Consider the following 21,315-nt stretch of genomic DNA (forward strand, 5'->3'; position numbering starts at 1 on the left):
GTTGGAAATGGTGGTTTGTGAATATGAACACGACACTATTGTTTGTTTGTAATACCACCCTGCCTCATCAGCCTTTGTGGTTTGGGTAGGGGAAACCCGTCATCCCTTCAGTGGTCGTTATGATGTCACTGAGCACGTATTGTAATTTAGATGGCATGCGTGCGCATTCGGCCCTAAGCCAGCTCAGGGCACAACCGCAGTGTTAACGCTACGTGAAAAATGCTAAGAATCTCCGCGATCAGTTGGACCTGAGTTGGCTTAGGTCCAAGGTGGCAGTGTAAACGCAGCATGAAAGATTCACAAAATGTATCTCAAAATGCAAATGAAGAAAAGAATGTGGTTTAATACTGAATTTTCTTTGAACATTCAAAATGTTTTGTAAACATCCTGCCATGTATATCTTCATGTGAATATTTAGCTTGCCACCGAAGCAGATTAAGTGTTACTTGCAGCAGCGTTTTACTTCATAATCTGCAAGTGACAAATGTACTTTTTATCAACAGCAGGACAGGAAATATGAATGATTAGAGTGACAGAAAGGAGAATTATTAAGCACAAAATAATTTTAATTGAGGCACTTCATTCTCAAGGCTTGTGAAGGCAGCGAAACCTTTTTGAGATTAGACATAAAGCTACTGATTTTTGGCTTCACCTAATATTTTTTGTCAAAAGGCTGTTTTTACCCTTCAGAAAAAGTATTGCAAATATTGTTTTTCCACAAAAGCAAATAGGGCCCCTTGAGTTCACTAATTTCTGTTATGGTGTAAATCTCGGATTCTGTTATATATTGTCTGATTGTTTGCTTTCCCAATGTGCTTTAGAATGATTTTGCATAACTCCTCCATATACACCTGGCCAGATATGTTATGAGTCAGCAAATACACAGAGCAAAAAATGATTAAATACTGTGAACCAGACTTGATATACTGCTGGGTAGAGGTCTGCAGTAGAGTCTGTGAGCTCCACAAGCAGCCTTCCGCTAAGACTGCTGTCCCTTCTGGTTGTAGCAGTGCACTGGTCTGTTCTCTGCATGAGCAGACTTGATTCCAATTTAATGCGATAGACTGCATTCGGGGAAACAGCAGATGTTAAAGATTAGAAAATATTCCCAGTAATAAACTATATTTAACTTACAATATGTGTAGGTGTATAAATAGCTCACAGTAGTACTTCAAACCGTTACGACAACAGATATGTTAATGTAACTTGATTTAAAAAATACTCAACTAGCATCTTGAATAATTGTATTCACATAGTTATTGTTTTATCAACTGTTACTGAAGGTGTAGACTGGGGATATAGTGACTAGAAGCCCTGGTTTAAAATCCCAACTTGACTACCAGTATGATGTCGGGAATCAAACGCAGTGCTCCCTTATTATATTGCTATGGGATTTGTGAATAAATAAATACATAAATACATAAAACATTGAAATGTCAAGGGCACTTCATTTATAAAATGTCATGTACTTTATTGTGCAAGGATTCTTTGGCAACTAGGCCTAACCATGAATTAACCAAATTAAATGAACTATTAAATTGTACAAGCACTGTATACAATACACATGATACACAATGTCATGTGACCTTTCAGCCAATAGTGTCTTTTTATCTCTACTTAACGTTTTTGAAAGTTTTTTCTGATTACTGGGACACTTTCACATTGGATTTATTTTTGTCTGACTGCTGAAAATATTATAAACTACCAAATGTATTTTATTTTCAGCATCATGTATCAATTCACCTCCAGCCTTATTATTTTATTGATCTCATGTTATTATCTAACACTGTAGTTACAGTACATAGGATGGAAATGTTTGTATAATATATCCATAATTCAAAAGACGTCAGTTTAAAATTCAGAGTTTGATGATGTAAATGGTTACTCTCAGAAAGAGAGCTTCTCTATTAAGGTCAATAACCATTATTTGAAAATACATTTTTAAACCATGTTTAAGAAAAGTCAAGTCAGCATTTAACATGCAGATATACTGGTGTGTGTGTGTGTGTATGTATGTATGTATGTGTATATATGTGTGTATATATGTGTGTGTGTGTGTGTGTGTATATATATATATATATATATATATATATATATATATATATAAAATATTTTTCTTTCTTCTAGACAACAGCTCGGGACTGTTAACTGAGACATCAGATGCGTCATCTACTTGGCTTTTCAATAACACTGGTTTGGTAAGTTTCTTCTAAAAGTCCTGATGATTCTATAATAAAGAGGATATATTGGGTGAGTGTGTAGGGTATGCTTTTAAATACTTCTGCTGCCTGTCAGTGCTGGATTCTTACAGTCTTCAGTTGTGTTTAAAACTTCCTTAGACAGAACAAAGACTAAGCTTGCACTGATTTGCCGTAATGGGGCATGTTGACTCTGAAAGGTTCCATGCCATTACTGTGTAGAGGCAGGGTCAGTACAGTTACATGTATAATGAGTTGATATATGCCCTGTTGATCATCAAATAAAACCTGAATAAAGAATTGACAAATTGTCAACTTTTACAGGTGTTAAAAAATGCATCCTGCTAATTAAACTGGGTCGATTCAATATTGTTCGCACTCAAGAAGCATATATTCTTGCAGTAGTACACTTAACGGTGTTGACTGTATCAGGAGACAGTAATGGACAATTAATGTTGGGGCACATTTCAGCCCTGATGTGTTTTCCTATCTTACATATTTTGTGAGCCTGTTTTTTTTTTCTTCTTAAAAATGGGTTACAGAAAGTGACAATGAGTTGACACCATATTCAGAGTTTTTTTTGTAGCCATCAGCAATATCAAATGCTTATTCAGCAAATACCTGAAAATGCAAGTACTATAGATTCCTACACTTTTCTTTTTATTTATGAAGTTTTATTTGTTAATACCCTTGGAATTCACTAAATGTCTGCCAGTGTTTTCATGTAGGGTTATCTATGCACGCTGAAGTGTTAATCGGAATATAGCGTGCCTTCTCTGCTCTGCTCTTCGGTTTTGTGCTCTTTTCTTATATTTTATTGTTTTATATGTGTTTTTGTGCTGTAGCTCCTAAATGCAACCTGGTCTTCCCTGTCAAAGAAGGAGTGTATTAAGTATGGTGGGGAGCTCATTGGAAAGAGCTGCAAGTATGTTCCAGACATCGCCCTGATGTCCTTTATCCTCTTCTTTGGCACCTACACTGTCTCCATGGGTTTGAAGAAGTTCAAAACCAGCCAATTTTTCCCCACGACTGTAAGTCATTGCAATCTTGAATTTCAGCTGCTTATCTTTGTGAAACTGAATTGCTCCCATCTTCGACCTTGCTTCTTTTATGCATTGATCCAAGTTCCATTTACCTCAGTATTTTCTGGGACAGTTTTCTGTTCTGCAGAAATAGTTGATGATTCCTCTTTTTTAAGTGTTGGTTGAAAAAAAAACATTTGGCAATAGTTATCCTTTGATAAATCAATTTTTGTATTATTTAAAGCAATTTAGTGCAATTTCAGTATTGGATTGACACCGCAATACAACACTTGCTGTTGATTGCTGGGTAATCATGTGGGATCATGTGGAATACAGTAATGTAATCTAGAAGTATTTTATCATGTGTACCGAATCCTCCATTAATGATTGATTACCACTTTTCTGTCTCACTAACATTACTCACTATTGTGTGCTCACTCATATTTTTAACACATTAAGAACAGTCTGTCAACTGAAGAGGTAAGAGTTGTCATGGGTTTCTTATTTCCATGTTTCTGTATACCTGATCTTTCAATGCCACTGACTGTAATATTATGGCATCGTCGCACGTAGAAACAGAGGAAGGCAATGAGATGTTCAGTGGTCATAACTGTTGGACAGTAAATACTTATTGATGAAATAGCAACTGGGACATATTTTCATCTGACAGGTCATTCGGCTTAAGTGAGCAATAGAAGACATTTCCTTAAACACAGGATACAGGAAACAATTATGCACTATTGAATAGCTCATTCAACAGAACTGGTGCATGCCCATGGAATCCATGGGATTTGCAATCTGGTTGCATATTTGACAAACCCTAATTATTCTGAATGTTTTCAGAAGGCACGTTGGTTGAATTTACTGTAGTATTTTAGAAATCTTCGTAATCAAGAGAAACCTTTTTCACCTGTTTCAACACTGTTTAACTTGAAAAAAATGTTTATAAACACTTAAAATACTGCGCTGTTTTAAAAGAAACCCCACTGCTACTCTTCGGTATCATGCAATAAACAAAGAGAACACGTTGCAATGACTTGCTTACTTGTGGTGACATCTGAAAGGTTGACAGGTCAACTCTGACCGTTTTGGAGGACAGCTGTGCAATGCAGGGCACTTGAGGAAGTGGAAACCAAAGAGGTTGTTAAATGCCCAATGAAACTAAACCTGCGATAAGTACAATGAAAGGATAATTTACTAACAGACCTGGCAAGAGGTACAATGTGAGATTAGTTACAGTGGCCATAGAGTCCATGCCACACCACGCACTGCTGCACCATAGAAACAGGGAACATCCCACATCATTTCATCAGTGCATTAAAACCTAGGTAATAATAATAATACAAAAAAACCGCCCAAAAAACATTACTAGGAAACAATATACCTACACTGTAGAGAGATGTACTTTTTAATTAATACATAGTTTATTCATAAAAGAGTCGTGTAGATTAAAACATAGTGTTCTTAGTTGGGCATTCATAATTTGGGATTAGATTCCACATTCCAAAATCCGTCCTATGTAAGGTATCTCCAACAACAAGCAGTAAATGAAATGAAATTTCAACACCAGGGCTCTGTTTCATTGCTATTAGCCGATTACAGTTTTTTTGCCAGTAGATCAGTCAGTAAGTTGCTCATATTTCATGCAGTTAGTGGCATATAAATGTCTTTGATGCCCCTGCGGTCTGCATTGAGATAGGCACAAAGCATATGTATTAGAACCTGTAAACAAGTAATTGTAGAACACAGAGCTGGTTAGTATTTGTGTGTGTTATGTGAAAAACTTTTATTTGGGATTATTTGATACATGTACCCTTCTAAAAACCAAAAACGATATTTCATCAGGTATATGGTACAATGGCTTGTAACACACACATTATATTAAATTATGTTTAGGTAGATAACAGCATATTACTTGAAACAGTGAAAATATGATGCTAAAGAGTAAGTAGCTGGTTTCTGAAAAAAAAAAACTGTGAAACATCCCCACGTGTTGCTACAACTGTTTAAATAACATACCAGGGGCCCGTTTCATAAAAGTGATTTGCGATGATTCGCAATAGCATGCACCTTGCAAATTAAAAAAAAAAAAAAAAGGGTTTCATAAAACTTCTGCAGGGCTGCGACATCGTCGATTTTCACCAGAAACCTGCGACTGCCAGACAGCAGCTGCAAGTAGCAATTTTCATTGCAGATCTTGTTTCAGGGCATACAGTGGCGCTCATACTACTAGCTCGCTGTGGAACTGCACTCTTTATTAAACGGATTTCTCAGGTACAACATTCTGATGACAATATGAACTTGTCTCTGTATCTTATAACCTCCACACACACACACACACACACACACACATAGGGCTTTTTTTTGGATATATACAAAAGGTTTAAATAATTACACAATTATTTAATGATGTGTAACCCAAAGTTATGTGGATGAAAAATAACCGTAACAGAGATAAGGTCAAGTTGTAAAAACAAACACAGTTTACTTATTAAGTACAATCATATACTCGACATGATAACAACATTATTGGGCAGTTTGCCTTGCTTTAAACTGGTGACAATGCTGTGCAGCAATTCTAGGTAAACTAGGTAAAGTGACATCATGGGTACTGTAAGTAATGGCTAACTGTTATATTAATACAGTAATGAATAATCAAAATAAGTTTATACCAAAGGCCTTCCCATGAAAAAAGATCATATTTATTGTAAATAAAAATTAATTTCTTTCTTTAAAATGCAGACCTTGCAACTTCTGGAACTGTATTGTAAACCACTCTGTGAAATGTTAACAAATCTCTTCATACCAGAGAAGAAAGCTTCCAACATAAGTAGTGAAACAGCACAACATCAAAACATCATAATAGTATTCATTGTAATTTCAGGTTAGGAAGCTTATCAGCGACTTTGCCATTGTCTTGTCCATTCTGATTTTCTGTGGAGTTGATGCATTGGTTGGGGTGGACACACCAAAGCTTATTGTGCCAAGTGAATTCAAGGTAAGTTAAGCTAAGCTGCTTTTTTTTTTTTTTTTTTTTTGCATGGCTTCTGTATATATGATATCATGTGAGAACTGTTAATCGACAGAATTTTGTCTTTGGAAGAATTATGGGTAGTTCAGTAACTGCCCATCTCACCATAGTTACTTCAGCCAGAAATTTGGGATCTTTAGTGTTTTTGTTTATGCTGCGTATATGGATTACAAATTTTAAACAGTATTACTATGCTTGTCAGTTGCTGTCTATGATTGAAACTCCTGTGATGTGCTAGTGGTTCTGATCCTGCCCCCTTCCCTTAGTCATTTTGGTTCAGAACTGCTCTCTGGCCCTTGTTGACTCTGAGCTCAGATGTTCACCTGAGTTGGGTGCTCTGATGTAGTTCAATAGCACATTAGAAGTGATCACCAAACACTGCTGCTAATGGCCATTGTGGAGTTACTGCACCTGATCTTTTACAGTAAGTTGTTTTGTGTTTAATGATCCTTTTCATTTTTTTTTCATGTTAGCCAACAAGCCCAAATAGAGGATGGTTTGTCCCTCCATTCGGAGGCAATCCCTGGTGGGTTTACCTGGCAGCTGCCCTCCCAGCACTGCTAGTCACCATCCTCATCTTCATGGACCAACAGATCACAGCTGTCATTGTCAACAGGAAAGAACACAAGCTCAAGGTGGGTAATCCGGACAAGAGGGAGCAATACAGCTAGCACAAGATGGTGCTGCGTGCTTAATTGCAAGTGTCCTGTACTCTTTCTACTCAGCAAAGACATGAAGCATTTAGTGTCATTTTCAGCAAGAAGCAAGGCATTAAAATAGTAAATGAAGCGAGTTATATTAGTGTTTGCAATAATACAACTTGCAAACTGTATGTGTGTAGGTAATTGTCCTCAGACATGGTTCATATACTGTAGTAACAGCAGGTGTCTTTAACATTGGATTGAGTATTTTAACATTACTGCTCAAGATATAAAGATCTATCTGATTACCTTGTGCCTAAGCAGCTTTACTCCACTTAGGAAGGGTGAAGTAGAATATTTACATTGCAGATTGTCCTATGTACAACAGCTCCACACAGTTAAATCTGTGCAAGGCTTATTTAGCGGGGCTGTTCTCTTACCTTACACTATCAGTTACATTTGAAACTTAAAATACCTTTTGGTCTTACAAAATATTGCATGCCAGACATAATCATCTCAGCCTTGTCTAATTCCTCTCTCCCTTTAATGGGATTGTATGCCTGCTGTTTTCTAATCTGCATATTTTAAGTATGTTTCATGTTTCCATAATGTGCAATTAGCAGGAGGCAACACACAGTAATTATTTTGGAGTGGCTCGTAATGGTGTGCATTTTCTCATTTTAAAGCTGGCTTTGGCAGTTCCCCGGCTTTTCTTGTGACTGCAACATATCCAAATCTCTGCTGTGTCACTCACAATATCTTGGATGATGTGGCAGAATAGCACAATGTTAGGATTGTGATGGATGGCAGATAAGCGCTGCATATAAACCAAATCTTTGGAAGTGTTTTTTAATGAGAAGCTCTAACTGCTGAGGCATTGTAGCGAGTGAGACATTATAAAAACATAATCATTGAGGAAATGTAATATGCAGCAAAGGGGGGCATACTAAAATGATTCATTTGTAAAGTGATTCACAATCACAACTTTCATGCAGTGTCAAACCTGACACCCTGTCATGCATGATGTCCCTCAAACTTGATGATGTTTTATAGTTTAAAAAAGTTTTTTTTATTTTATTTTATTTTGTAAAATACAATATCTACTAGTTAAACCATCTTTAAAGCAAGGAAAATAGTTCATGGCATTTGTCTAACTAAACTACAAACTGTTCTAGATAATCCTGTTTTTTCATTTTCACAGAAAGGTGCTGGCTACCATCTGGATCTCTTTTGGGTAGCCATTCTGATAATAGTGTGTTCATTCATGGCACTGCCCTGGTACGTTGCTGCTACTGTGATCTCAATTGCCCACATTGACAGCTTGAAAATGGAGACAGAAACCTCAGCACCTGGAGAGCAACCCAAGTTTTTGGGAGTTAGGTAAGAGAAGCACTATTTGTATGCAGATTATTGTACGTATACAGAAGTATTTCTGAGTTTGGAATTCTCAGTATTTCATTTTTATAAATTTTCTCTGTATCAGACCCGGCATGTTGGAGCTCGGAACCAGTCTGAATAATGTAAAAATAATAACATGAAATAGGTGAAAAAACAAATAAAAACAAAACAAATCAAATGACATTTGAAGCTACTTCAATCTGAGTACTTGTGATTGATCCCTTGGTGATTTTTACCTACCTCATAATGTACATGTGAACACACTAAAGCACTAATTATGACAAATATTCTCTGTCAGTCTTTGAGCTCAAAAGCTTATAGAATGCAAACAGTTAATGTCACAAGTGGCTAGGAAAAGTGCCTCGACAAGTGTAGGAGCAGCAGTACATTTTTCCTGCTTGTACCAGAGCAATTTAACAAGCACTAAATATGAATGCACTCTGAAGTGAGCCTCTGGCTTTATTTCAGTTGGCTAAGATGCTCCAGTACAGTAACTGTCAGAAAAACCAAATAACATGGGATCCTGTACTGTGTGGATGTAGTGTGAGAAAATCAATATAATCTGAGCGATGATATTGTTTTAAATAGGAAAAATAAGCATGCTTTATTTTGGAACTACAAAATCTCTCAGAAATTGTACAATAGTATTATTACCTTAGCATATTCTACTTCCATACAGAGAAAGACGCTTAGCTATTAAAATACTCTTAAAGTGTGGTCTTGATTATGTGAAATAAAAGTAATTTTGCTAAACCAGCCTTGTTTTTCAAGAGGAAAACAACCCTATTGTATCATGATGAACAAAGCTTTGTGTATTTATAGGGAACAAAGAGTCACTGGGACCATTGTCTTTCTTCTGACTGGTGTGTCAGTCTTCATGGCTCCAATCCTGAAGGTATACTTCTACATTATTTCATAGGTAAAAGCTACATTAACATTGCCTAGGTGGGAATACTTGAAAGGTCCAACAGGAAAGCCTAACCAAAATGTGCTTGCAACACAGAATTAGATGTTTTCATGTTTGAGGGTAAAGCAGGAAGTGGAGAACTAGATAGTAAGTTGTTTAGTGTTTTGTATGTTTGATTTCTTAAATATTAGATACATGCCAGGTAGTCCTTGTTAAAGAAAGTCTTGCTTTGAACAAGCAACAAACACATCTATTAAACGTCATCTGACACACTGTACTATAGATTAAACCCCATTGTTAACAATATATAGGGGTGAAATTACAGGCATTATTAACATTAGGTAGATAGATTAGGCCTGCTTAAAATTCAAAGGTAGAGCACAGCACATAGTCATGCTAAATATTCAAGAAGTCCAGTTAAGATATTTTTTGACTGGTCAAATACAATTCAACATTGCTGCTGTAGGTCCACTGTTTTGTCATTTAAAATATTTTCAGCACGAAAATTCAGTGTAAATAAAATGTCTCTGTTAGATGCCGTGCGCTTGCGAATGATTGGAACTCTGTCAGTCAGCAAACAATGCAATGTTGCTTCAAAAAGCTGGGGTTTCTGTAGTTGAGGAGGAGAATACTGATGAAAATACAACTGAAACTGAAACTGACAACACCAGAGGGGATGTCAGAGGAAGAATTTTCAGCTGTGTTACCTTGACGTTCAGGATGCTCTGCCTGAAGCGCACACCCATGATGTAAGCGTGTGTGCTGCGATTGTAACACAGCGCCGTGCTATAGAGCAGCATCCGGATATAGAACCAAATTGGGATTTTTTAGAAGACGCTGAAAGTTTGCCGTCTATACTTGCAAAAAAAGATTGTCCAGATGCGTATCACAGAGTTCTTCGCTGGAAGCAATTTGCAGTAATATCGCCTACCTGTACTGTACATTTCTGCACTTGCATTACTTTTTTGCACTTACAGTAATCTGTCGTGTATCTGCTGATTTGCAAGGCAATGTGGGAGTGGACCTGATTATGGACTGGTGAAGGGGATGGGAATACCATGTAAATAATGTGTTTGTAAACTGTGTTATTCTTGTTCAGATCTGTTAGCGTTCTTTGTGTATTTTGGTGCTTTTGTGACTTAGAGTTGAGAGACTGTCTGTGTGTGAGTGCGTCATTGAGGGGGTGGGAGCAGGTCTGACATGACCTGTCAGAGATAGGGAGTGTTGGACCAATGAGTGAGGAAGGGGGAGGGACTTGGGTGGGTGTGTGTGTGGAAATGACTGGTGGCAGGAGAACTTAGATTAAGAGAGAGTTAAGAGAGGTTGAGTTTGCAAGTGAGAGGAGAGGAATGAAAACCATTGCTCACTAAAAGCTACATTTTTAAAAAAAAATACAGATGTTTCCTACTGCTTTGAACTGCAACTCTGTCTCATTATATCCTGGAAACCCCGCAGCTCAGCGCTACAATATGTAAATAAATCCTGTTCGCCTGCGTGGGGGCGTATCAACTTCAACCTCCGTCTTGATCTCCTGTCTGTAACTCAGCAGCGAATGCACACACCCACACGACAGACGGCTACTCTGTCACAAGCATTAATACCTTATCTTTCTAAACGAGAGATTTAGGGGAGCTCTCTAATAATAGCTGAATCTCAAAACAATAATAATATAGCACAGTAATTGTTACAGCTGTGTGTAATGGGATTTAAAACAGGATTCATTTATCAGTCTTTTTACATGTCCGCCCTTACTCTGGTCCCACTGCAGCCGGATACGCGACAGATTACTGTACTTTGTATTACAGTCATAGGTTTTAATACATCTTTTTTTATTAGTGTAATGAGTGTAATAAAGATTTTGGTAACAATTTATATTGTGTGGCATGAATTAATATTAAATAGATATGCAATTGCATATTAAATTAATGTTAAATTAATATTTAATAGATATGTAATTGATATTAAATTTACGTTCAATTATTCCTTGTTACTTTCCATTAACATTTAAGTCAGATTAACTGTATTTTCAATTAAAAACATGCAAACAATGGGAAATAATTACATATTTTCAAGGGTAACAAAACATATTATAAATGGATGTGATATGCAATTACGTTTCGACATTTGGTTAACATTTAGCAGGAAACCAGCTATTGCATATTATTAAATATTCATTTAACATTCATTTAATATGCAATTGCATATCCATTTAACGTTAATTTATGCCACGCAATATAAAGTGTGACCAAGATTTCTAACCGCATACACGCTTGTTTGTTTTGATTACTGCACTGGTGATTGGGGGACATTTTGAATGTCAGGTTATTGTGTGGGAGTTTATACCGTCCATCTCTTACTGCGGGTGAATCACGTTAACACACCCACACCCGTTCTAAGAGGTTGCAACTGTATATATCTATATCTATTCCTCTGGTTCTCACTTGTTACGTTTAAAGTACTGTATGATCAAAGACACAAATGCAGTGACTTTAGTTGTTTTTTTTTTGTTTGTTTGTTTTACTTAAAAATATAACTGAACATAATTTTATTGGTATAAATATATTTAGTCACTGCAATGATTTCAGCTTTTCACTTGATGTATATTATCAAGTACTGTCTGCCTCCTTGTGGCCAGATTTAGTTAGTGAATTTGTACAGCTTTTACATTAGTTTTATTTAGTAGACACCTTTATCCAAGGCAACTTACAGAGACTAGGGTGTGTGAACTATGCATCAGCTGCAGAGTCACTTACAACTACGTCTCACCCGAAAGACGGAGCACAAGGAGGTTAAGTGACTTGCTCAGGGTCACATAATGAGTCGGTGGCTGAGGTGGGATTTGAACCGGGGACCTCCTGGTTACAAGCGCTTTTCTTTAACCACTGGACCACACAGCCTCCTTGTTTACTGAACGCATTTAAAGAGGGATTGAAAAGCTTGCCCAGACTACCTGTGCTGTGGGGTACAAACCCACAACTAATGTACTAGCAAGGACATTAGCAAAGCAGAGAAAAGCACACCTGTACAGGTTATGGATTATAAATAATGTTGTACAGTAGTATTTAAACAGTTAATTTGGTCACTCTAATGATTTTCTCCTGGTTTTTTCCAGTTCATCCCAATGCCAGTGCTTTATGGAGTTTTCCTCTACATGGGTGTTGCTTCATTGAATAATGTGCAGGTGAGAGACTATCATACGGATTCTACATTGTGACTTGCATAGAGGGCGCTCAGGAGCAAGTAATCATTAACCAGGGAGCAAGTTCTGCTGATCAGGCCTTGTTTTTATGCAAAAATGATCACAGGATAGTTACTGTATCTGATTTCTTTAATGAGTTTGAATATTAGTTCAGACGGTAAGGGCTTAGATCCAGACATATTCATCATACAGTCATACACTTCAGGTGGTGTTCAGAGTTCCTTTGTACATAATTGGTATTATTGTTGATAATGGAAATACATTTTGTACATGAAGTGCCAACCCTGCAGCTCATTTGTTGGAATGGGGAGAGCTCTCCACATGATTAAGTTAATCAGTAAGAACATTAACATTGCCATTTATTCTCCTGCACAGAAGAATAATACTATTCAAGCAATTAATGCTTGTTATTCCGAGCACATAACATGAACTGAAATTGTACACAGTTTACAGCCCATGCAGTTGACTTGGTCTCCTCAGTGCACTGCTTACATATTCATGGAGTAGCTGTATTAACTTCACTTCTAAAATTATAAGGGTATAGCATGTTAAACAGAACTAAAACCAAAGATATTTACTGTACAGAACCAGTTCATTCAAACGCTAAAGTCTACCTGCCATATATCTTGATTGAATGTCTTTGCTGTTCCAGCTCATTTCATTCATTCTGACTGTTTTGATTTACACATCCCAAACTTGAGTTAATTTCCCAACTTGATGTGTTGGTCAATTTATATTTAAAAGCCTTTACAGTAGTTTAAGAAATCTGTACTGAATTATAGCCGCAGAACTCTGCTTATTCAATTGATTAATAGCTATAAACTTATATAAACTTGTAAATAGAGGTGCCCTTGCATGCTTGTATGCTATACTTCCACTTGTACCTACAGTTTACTTATCTAATTACTTTATACTAATAAAGGCATTAAAAAGACGTCACCATAGTATATTTTCAGTAGAGTACCCTGTTGTTTCATTCTGCGTTTGTTTATTGCCAATTTGTAATGATTGTTACAATTTTTTCCACATACTGTTATGGTAACCAGTATTTACTAAGTAGGTCAAGTAAAATGCTACAAAAGCATCATTAAGCAAACTCAACTTTGAGTTTAGGTTCTCATGAAAGATCAACATTTCCTGGCAGCTAGACTTGCATGCATATTAGCAGTCTTGTGTAAGAAATATTCTCTGTGTGCATCTTTGTTGTGGGGTTTAAATAATCATCTTCATGGTGATGTTTTTTCAAAGGGATGAAGCACATTTTCTCATTAATAACAAGCGTTTGTGTTTTTAGTTCATGGATCGCTTGCAGCTGCTTTTAATGCCAGCTAAACATCAGCCGGATTTTATCTACCTGCGGCATGTGCCACTTCGTCGAATCCACTTGTTTACATTCATTCAGGTGCTCTGCCTGGCCCTGCTATGGATTCTCAAGTCAACCGTGGCTGCCATTATTTTCCCAGTCATGGTAAGTGCTGTACCGCAGATTAATTTCCATCTAGCACATTGCCAAATAAAGGTCACCATGAACTGTTAAAACTAATTATAGTTTGTTCTGAGCAGAAAGCACAGTATACAGAACTTTTTGATTTAATTAACCTTGTTCTTTTTGACTGTTGGGAATTTAGCTGCTTTAAGAACTTAAAAACCAAGAAGAGGAGCACTAGATAATACTTTAATAGTGCATAGTAAGGTTATGCTTTATTTAGTTGACAGTCAGCTGGTTTCACAGAGCCCGATTAGCACTAATCTTGGACTAACTTACCTAAGGTAACATTACTCCAAGATTAGTTCTAATCAGGGTCTGTGAAACCAGAAGAATACGTGGTACTCACAAGTATTCATCTAAATATGTGTAGATGTTTGATCCATTCCAGAACAATACAGTTGTTTGGTTGTCTTCTACAGTAATCCTAAAGTAACTGACGACCTTTAATGTTTGGATTTGAAATGTAAGCTGAGGTAAAGTGTTAATGTTATATTTGGATGCGGGCCAGCCTTCCATGGGTTTGGGGTAACAGATCTGTGTTGTGGTCAATACAGATCCTGGCCCTCGTGGCTGTGCGGAAGGCTATGGACTACCTTTTCTCTCAGCATGACCTCAGCTTCCTGGATGACGTCATTCCAGAAAAAGACAAGAAGAAGAAGGAAGATGAAAAGAAGAAGAAGAAGAAGAAAGGGAGCATAGACAGTGACATTGACGATGTAAGAAACCTTTATTGGAAACAGTTGATTTATTTATTGTACAATATGTGTTAATGGTGCTAGTGAGTGCAGGCCTCTTCTTATGTACATACCTGTCAGTCTGTGTTGGACCTTCATGCAGCTCAGGGCTACAGTGTAAGAATAACCCTGCTTCCATGTTTAGCATCTTAGCATTTTTTTAAGGCCTCAACTTGGGAGATGTCCACCCCCCATATATTCCATGTGATTTATCGTAAAGCAATATATCAGTTAAGATGAGAAGATCAAAGTGACATGCAGGTCTGATCCAAGTAGGCTACAATTCTGCGACCACTTCAGAACGAAATCCCTTGTGTGCTTCCCTAAATGTATTCATAGGCAAAGTACTCCTCATCTCACCATAAATTGTAAAGTATTGATTTCTCAGAGACAGGATATTATTATTATTATTATTATTATTTATTTCTTAGCAGACGCCCTTATCCAGGGCGACTTACAATTGATAGAAGATATCACATTATTTTTACATACAATTACCCATTTATACAGTTGGGTTTTTACTGGAGCAATCTAGGTAAAGTACCTTGCTCAAGGGTACAGCAGCAGTGTCCCCCACGAGGGGTTGAACCCACGACCCTCCGGTCAGGAGTCCAGAGCCCTAACCACTACTCCACACTGCTGCCTAATAGGATATGACTAAGCCCAGCAAATAATGCATATTGACATGCATTTCCGAATCTGTCTTGTAGTGACATTGCTAGGATATACCGTGGGGTCACTCACTACACCTAAAGTAGCTGCTTAATAGACTACAGCATGTAGTTCACTAGAACATACTGTCCAATGAATTAATGTAGCATAATGTAATGCTTTATAAAAAAAGTTTGCCCTACTGCTTTTCATTCATTTAACTTTTTTTGGTGTGCCTTTTCAATGAAATGTAATAACTGAAGTATCTGTCAATAATGCAGGTCTTTCCATCATTCCTGTGTGCCTTCTACCACAAAGTAAGGGACCGAGTGCCAGCAGTGCTTGGATCACAGTGACTGCTTTCTAAGCCTTTGTAAACCTTTCCTCCACAGTCGGATTATCCGTTCAAAGAAAATGTTCCCAGCATTAAAATCCCCATGGACATGATGGAGCAAGAGCCCTTCCTAAGTGGCAGCAAAACCTCAGAGCGTGAGTAGGACGAACTCATAACCTGCCTGACTGGACGAAGGCCGAAGCAAGGCGCCTTATCCTCTTTGCTACCATCACTGTCAACTCATCCCCTGGCCGTGGCTTTTATATGTCATACTCGTCAGGCTGTGTCGTCCACTCTGTGCCTGACACTAACTGCCTTCCTCTCACTATCAATAGGTCTCTTGCTGTTGCCTAACCCTCCATCGTGAGATTAATTCTGCTTCACACAAATTCTCTCACATGGCTATCTTGGTGTCTAACTGCTCCTTTTGGTCCACTGTTGATTTTTCCCCTCTTTTTCATTAACTCTTTGCCAAGCTCACTGACTTCAATTACAGTACAAGCACATTTTGAGTATAGGGGCATCCCCCATACATACAATGAGTAGACCTGATTGCGTGACAGTATGACATTTGGCATGGAATGACCTTGCATAAAGTATTCTTGCTTTGTAAAGAATCCTTGAAAGGTATTGACCCAAATGTTTAATAGCCATGTAAGCTTTAAAAAAAAAAAAAATAGAATTGCTAATTTTATGACCTCTATCTCTCAATGGTACATGATCTCACAAGATGTACAGAAAATGTTTCACAAAAAAAGCCTTCAGTCAAAGATCATAATGTTTAAATAATATAACTGAACATATGAAGATAAATGTAAATGATAAAACTTTGATTTTGAATAGAGGAGTCTTTCATGAATTATTGTGTTGCAATTAAAAATAAATGAAAACATTTTAAAAAAAGGTTCTCACACAGATCAGAAGACTAAGAAGTGTTAACTTGGAATAATATAAAACATTTTAACATCCACACTACTGTCGTGTGCATTGTAGCTGTCTGTTGAGCTAGGCTGTACACAATGTTCATGTGAGAACTATTTCAGAGTATTGTATTTCTGTTTTTTCATCTGGTTAAATACTGGTAAATGCTTTTGATTCATTCTTTTGAGAAATCCTCTTTCTTTTTAATGTCGACTGCAGATAAATTGAGTGTTATTCAACTTAGTGCAACACCATTTTCTTACATAGGAAATTCATCACTATGCAAAACTAGTATCACTTTCAAACACTCTGCTTCTTTTCCATCAGGTTAAAACATTTCAAAACCATTTGTATTTTCAATCTGGTGTTCTCCCCATGATTTTTATTTGTATTTTTTTTATGTGTAGTATGTTCTCTCCTCCAAAGGGGAGTTTTCTTTGGCATGCAGCAATTTGATGGAATGTTACATGTGATTGTTTCATGTGATGGAATGTTACATGTGAATGTTACATGTGATGGAATGTTACATGTGATGTAAGCTCAATTGGAGAGCACTGGATATTCCATAAATAGTTACCCCGACATGTGTGCTAAGCAGGACGTTTACTCATGCATGTCGTAATCGTTAAAACCATATGTCTTCTGTTCCACAGGAGAAAAAACACCATCTTTCCTTGAGCAACACACATCGTGCTGAACGGATTTGTTTCATAAAGTCTAACTCTATGTCAAGGTAAGCAGCTTTGTGGTTCTGGCAGCATTCAAAATCAAAGCTCACACACATTCATTAATAGTAACACAATTGTTTGGGTGTACAGGTAGTATAATGTAATGCTAAATGCTCCATCAATATTTTATATAGAAGTACCAAGAAGAAATGTAGAATGCATTAAAAGTAACTTTGTAGATATTGCTGACTAAATTATTGAACTATAATGTGGTTATTCATATATGTTTTTTTGTTTGTTTGTAACATTCACAATTGTATAGCTTTATACTAATACAAAGACAGCTGAATAGGCAAAATAGTTACATAAATTAGGTTTGCAATTTGTAAACTCAAATTATTTTGAATGTAATATATTATAGAGATAGTCCAGGTTCCTTGAATTGCTAGCATTTAAAAAGCTCTAGTTGAAGATGACAGATTTGCCCATTTAGCTTGTTGGCAATTCATAAAATCACATTTGCAAAAAAAGCAACAAAAAAAAACCTGTATCAATAAGAAAATAAAACATTACTGTAATGAGAAAATAAATAAAGAAACGTTCTGATACCAACAGACACACCTAAATATTTAAGTACGTTTTAATATCCTCTTTGTTTAAACTACTTGTGGTTGCAACTAATCCTCAAGACAGATATAGCCAAGGGCAGACTGGCTTATATAAGTGCAGCCAATTACAAGCTTTACCAGTGAGCTTGGGGCAGCAATGGTAGCACAAGATTAAGACTTTGTACGCGTTTGGGGAAATCAGTTCTTCTCCTATTCTGCAGCTAGTTCTTGAGAGAATGAAACTGGGATTACGTCAAAATAATTTTGTGATTGTAAAGTGATTGTTACAAAACTACTAGGGAACAGCTTAGTTAGACATAGTCTTTAAATGCTCCCTGACTTGTATAAATAAGGGCCACTGTTTCAATGTTTCTGTCGATATATAAACAGTTGATGTTATCACCATCCAATGGAAGATATTTTCAAAGTGTTTCCTCCATTCTTAAATTAACTGTTTCTGAAAGGAAAAAAATAATAATGTTCACATTACAAAGTGAAAAACAGAACGGTTCTTAAGAGGACTTGAAGTCTGTAACTTCATAGTTTGGTTGTAGTTTTGTAAAATGAACAGGTGTGCACCTCTTAAAAAAACTGGAGATAATTAAAGAATTCTCTCTGAGAATATGGCCCATTATGTGTTTACATTTTTTATTTACTTATACTCATTACTTGATTTAATAAATATTCAACCCTTTGCCTTCACAGAGATACGTATTCATTTATATATAATAGGGAAGCAGTGTGGAGTAATGGTTAGGGCTCTGGACTCTTGACCAGAGGGTTGTGGGTTCAATCCCAGGTGGGGGACATTGCTGCTGTAGGTAGTCTACCTAGATTGCTCCAGTAAAAACCCAACTGTATAAATGGGTAATTGTATGTAAAAAAAATAATGTGATATCTTGTAACAATTGTAAGTCGCCCTGGATAAGGGTGACTGCTAAGAAAAAAAAAATAATAATATATATTCTTCTTTTATTTTCAGCCCTCCGAGAACTGTGCCTCAGATTAGAATAGAGCTGGAGCCTGAAGACAATGGTTTCTTCTGGGGGAGCCGGGGATCCGAGACATCTCTGTAATCTACACACTTTGTACATGCTGACCTTTACCAGCCAGCTCTCACACAAAAACAAAAAACCTTTCCACAATATGTTTTCCAATACAATCAAAACGCACGCTATATCACACTTTCCCAAAGGTGAGATGCTTGGAAGGATCAAGACACTTTTTATTTATTTATTTTTCCCCCCTCAGTGCTGTTTTCTGCTAATAGAATAAACTGACCACCTGCTGGACAGCAATTAACCAGGAAAGACAATGTGTTTTAACTCTTTTTGCACTGTGGGTGCCATGCTACTGTTATACCTAGACAATTTTTTTAAAATGTGAGAAACTGTTGTGTTTGTTTTTCACCCCTTGCTCATGTGAAGCACTGCCTCTTCCAGTCAGCTTTTGAATATCCCTTACTATGCAAAATGTCATTTGTATGTGATGCCGTAGCTTGTATTTACATTTCAGGTAGTCGTTTCTCAACATGCATGGCAATGGACTTTGAGGCCTAACCTGCAGTTTTACTTATTTTTAATACTTACATTTTCCTGTAGCAGGAAAAAAATAATCTGACCTGTTTCTTAGTTCTACCTCTGTTTTTAGATGCCAGGTATGTGGAGGGGGGGGGGAACAAACCAAAAAACAAACATAGTGAACACTTTTATTTTGTTTTATTCTTTTTATTATTATTGTTTTAAGGGCACTGCATAGGACATAGGAGTATTAACATTCGTTTTCTGTCTTTTTAAAATGATTTTGGAACACAATATTCAGAGAGATTAAATGTATTATATGAAAAACAATATTTGTGATATAGAAATAATATAATTGTTAAGATTAAGTGTATTAAAATAAGTTTTAATTGTAAAATAATGATTTCTCTGGTCTGTGCCAGCATGAAGAGATTGATGCTGATTGTATTTTATTGTTGTTTTTTAATCACATAGATCAATTCAATACAGTATTGTTAGATTATTGGTGAACCAAAAGCAATGCATCAGTGCTGAGAAGCACCTGAATTATGGGATTGAATTTCTCTTCACACACTGCTTTAGCGAGTGCCACTTTTTGGTAAAAAAACCTTTTCAAAGTGTTTTGCGGTATTGCAATAATAATTATATTTGTAGTCTATTTTTGGACGTTTCTCATAATTAATACTTGATTTGTACAAATATAGAAAGAGTGTACCTAAGTGGCTTAAAAGACGTAAAAGGACGATCCAGAAATGTATTTAAGTTTTGTTAAATAACAGAAGTGATTTTCCCTTTATTTCATATTTGATTATTATGTGTTAATCTTACCACAAATGGTGACATCATCCTGATTTTAACTGAATAAGGAATGCTGTCTGTCTACTACTGTATCCTGTAAACACACTGTAACTCTGTGTTTCAGGCATCATGCTTTTTGTATCCTTACTTTATGTGTTTTACATAAACCTGATTCCATGTTTTTTTTGTTTTTTTTTTGCACCTTGTTAGTTCTGTACTATAGAGTGCACTTTGATACACATATTAACCATATGGATGACACTTAATTTATGGAGGAGGGGGTAGTTTATCTTAAAAATGAGAATTAAATGTATGAGCATGTTTGACAAATGAAAAGATCAAATGACTTATTCTAAAATGACTGCAATATGAAGCATAAACGTAGTACTAGAATATTAATAACTGACCATGTTCTCATTGCTTTTTATTGTGACATTTTAGAATAAAAAAAATAACACAAGTGAAATTAATTATTTTAGCATTTATATTTTTCAAATGAAATGAATATTGAAAATAAACTGACTTTATGCACTTAATTGTGTTCCTGTTATTCTTTTGTCTAAACTTTCCATGGAAAAGGTATTTGGATGTTGTATTCGTCAGTTTCTTTGTTTAGATGGCTCAACCATACCCCTGCCCCCCATGTTTTATAAACCTGCCCTGTAATCGTACCCTGGGTTAATGCAAACCATATACACAAAACTGAACTGCCATTGGCCTTGCTCAAGCCTTTGACTTGACTTGGCTTTAGCTTGGCTGTATATCATAGAAGCCCACTGTTGCACTAGCCCATTGGCTAGTGCAACGCTCATAAACACTGTAATGTGTTCCTGTCTGCCATGGCTGTCTACTTGTACACCTGAAACAAAACGGAAAATCACAACACTGTAAAAGTGGTGAGGGTATAATTGGGATGATACCCTGTTCCTCAGGAGCATTGGTTCAATATATTCAAAACCATAAACAGATTCAATTCTAAAGTTAAATGTTGCTCTCGTCTGCCAAAAAAAATCGCAATAGACATTCAGCTCAGAAAATGGTCTGTTTAACCGAGCATTAATAGTAATAGGAAGTGAGACTATAAATAGTTAGGAGCCTGCACGTCTAATGTCATACGAATGTTATCATTATATCTGGGGGGGAAAATGCCAGTTCACACTTTTCCAAATTACACTGCATTCCTCATGCATGACTTG

General features: G+C 36.5%; 1 protein-coding gene across 8 annotated transcripts in view; it reads left to right on the forward strand.

Moving 5' to 3' along the window:
* Positions 1-20,655, forward strand: part of LOC117404047 (electrogenic sodium bicarbonate cotransporter 1-like) — a 97,639-nt gene extending 76,984 nt beyond the window's left edge. For 5 of the 8 annotated variants that reach the window (XM_059005219.1, XM_059005290.1, XM_059005418.1 and 2 more), the window contains 11 exons: positions 2,128-2,198; positions 3,044-3,229; positions 6,105-6,218; positions 6,725-6,886; positions 8,094-8,272; positions 9,113-9,185; positions 12,310-12,378; positions 13,691-13,864; positions 14,440-14,601; positions 17,179-17,258; positions 18,784-20,655. In XM_059005219.1, coding sequence (XP_058861202.1) covers positions 2,128-2,198; positions 3,044-3,229; positions 6,105-6,218; positions 6,725-6,886; positions 8,094-8,272; positions 9,113-9,185; positions 12,310-12,378; positions 13,691-13,864; positions 14,440-14,601; positions 17,179-17,258; positions 18,784-18,877 — 1,364 coding nt within the window. In that variant the 3' untranslated portion in view covers positions 18,878-20,655. Of the gene's footprint in view, positions 1-2,127; positions 2,199-3,043; positions 3,230-6,104; positions 6,219-6,724; positions 6,887-8,093; positions 8,273-9,112; positions 9,186-12,309; positions 12,379-13,690; positions 13,865-14,439; positions 14,602-15,662; positions 15,760-17,178; positions 17,259-18,783 lie in introns of all 8 variants that reach the window. The other 3 variants (XM_059005348.1, XM_059005653.1, XM_059005600.1) reach the window with 1 other exon arrangement.
* The last annotated feature ends 660 nt before the right edge of the window (positions 20,656-21,315 follow it).

This window comes from Acipenser ruthenus, chromosome 1 (genome assembly GCF_902713425.1).
Source record: "Acipenser ruthenus chromosome 1, fAciRut3.2 maternal haplotype, whole genome shotgun sequence".
NCBI lineage: Eukaryota > Metazoa > Chordata > Actinopteri > Acipenseriformes > Acipenseridae > Acipenser > Acipenser ruthenus.